This window comes from Cervus canadensis, chromosome 15 (assembly GCF_019320065.1).
Source record: "Cervus canadensis isolate Bull #8, Minnesota chromosome 15, ASM1932006v1, whole genome shotgun sequence".
NCBI classification, from domain to species: domain Eukaryota; kingdom Metazoa; phylum Chordata; class Mammalia; order Artiodactyla; family Cervidae; genus Cervus; species Cervus canadensis.
This window is the reverse complement of record NC_057400.1, coordinates 33641444-33643285: the sequence shown is the minus strand read 5'-3', so window position 1 is coordinate 33643285 and position 1842 is coordinate 33641444. Positions and strand designations below refer to the sequence as shown.

Here is a 1842-nt window from a genome sequence, read left to right as displayed (position 1 = left end):
ATAATACATGTAGAAGAGAAATGTAACAAAGCAATAACACAAAGGATGGGAGAGTGTAAATAGAATTTTATCCTTGTCAGACTCTTACATTATATGTGACATGGTATAATATTATTTGAAGGCTAAGTGCATGCATGCATGCTAAGTCACTTCAGTTACGCCCGGACTCCTTGCAACCCTATGGACTGTAGCCCACCAGGCTCCTCTATCCATGAGATTCTCCAGGCAAGAATACTTGAGTGGGTTGCCATGCCCTCCTCTCCTCTAGGGGATCTTCCTGACCCAGGGATCAAACTGGCATCTCTTAACTCTCCTGCATTGGCAGGCAAGTTCTTTACCACTGAACCACCTGGGAAGCCCTTTGAAGACAAAGTGTGATAAGTTAAAGGTACATAATATAAATCTTAGTGACCTGCAAAAAAAATAGAACAAAGAGATATAGCTAATAAGCCGACGGTTGAGATAAAATGGAAAGCTAAAAAAAGTCACTTAATCCAAAAGAAGTTAAGAAAATAAGGAAGAAAAAGCAGAGAGAGCAAATATAAAAAGTAACAAAATTATAAAACAAAATTATAAAAAAATGTACATGGTTAAGTATTTCATTTAAAGCAGAGATTGTTTGGCAAGATTTCTTAAAAGCAATATTCAATTTTACATTACCTATAATAAACTCACTTTAAATATATAGATGCAGGTTAAAAGTAAAAGAATCATAAGTGATATAATATTTTACCACAATAATGAGAAAAGTAGAGTGACTTCATTAACATCAGCAAATTAGGCTTTAGGACACAAAATATTATCAATGGTAAAGTGGGTTGTTTCATAATGATTAAAGGATTGATTTATCAAAGAAAACATAGTAATCCTAAGTGTGTCTGTATGTAATTATAGGGCTTTAAAATACATAGACTAGAGTGCAGAGTGCGAACTGCGGTAGCCGGAGTCATGGCAGGGCAGGCATTCAGAAAGTTTCTTCCCCTCTTTGACCGAGTATTAGTTGAAAGAAGTGCAGCCGAAACTGTAACCAAAGGAGGCATTATGCTTCCAGAAAAATCACAAGGAAAAGTATTGCAAGCAACGGTGGTAGCTGTTAGATCAGGCTCTAAAGGAAAGGGTGGAGAGATTCAGCCAGTTAGTGTGAAAGTTGGAGATAAAGTTCTTCTCCCAGAATATGGAGGCACCAAAGTAGTTCTAGACGACAAGGATTATTTCTTATTTAGAGATGGTGACATTCTTGGGAAATATGTTGACTGAAATAAGTCACTATTGAAATGGCATCACTTGAAGCTGCCCATTCCACTGAAGTTCTGAAATCTTTCATCATGTAAATAATTTCCATGTTTCTCTTTTATAATAAACTAAGGATATCCAAGCTAATGACATCCAGTGTTTAAAATTTAGTTTCACTGTACTGGTTTAAACATTTCCAAATAAAAGTATAAATCAATGGTTAAAAAAAATTAAAAAAATAAAAAATAAAATAAAATACATAGACTAAAACTGACAGAACTGAAAATAAGAATAAACAAATCAATAATCACAGTTGAAAAATCTCAACATTCCTGTCTCATAATTGATAAAACAAGTAGAAAATTAGCAAAATACAAAAGACTTGAACAAGACTATCAATCAACTTTTCCTTATTGACAATTATAGAACAGGTGTTTCAGTGGTAAAGAATCTGCTCACCAGTGCAGGAGTCGCAGAATTGGGTTCAAACCCTGGGTAAGAAAGATCCCCTCAAAGAGGAATTGGCAACCCACTCCAGTATTCTTACCATGATAATCCCAAGGACAAAGGAGCCTGGCAGGCTACAGTCCATGGGGTTGCAAAGAGTCA

At 35.4% G+C, this 1842-nt stretch overlaps 1 protein-coding gene across 1 annotated transcript; it reads left to right on the top strand.

Moving 5' to 3' along the window:
- Positions 1 to 921: 921 nt before the first annotated feature.
- LOC122453953 (10 kDa heat shock protein, mitochondrial-like) lies at positions 922 to 1385 on the top strand. Its single transcript, XM_043488324.1, has one exon. It carries the CDS (start codon positions 949 to 951, stop codon positions 1255 to 1257), a length of 309 nt encoding a protein of 102 aa, XP_043344259.1. The 5' UTR covers positions 922 to 948; the 3' UTR covers positions 1258 to 1385.
- Positions 1386 to 1842: the final 457 nt, after the last annotated feature.

Excerpts from the sequence above, each read along its gene's own strand:
- LOC122453953 (XM_043488324.1), top strand. The coding sequence starts at position 949 with ATGGCAGGGCAGGCATTCAGAAAGTTTCTTCCCCTCTTTGACCGAGTA.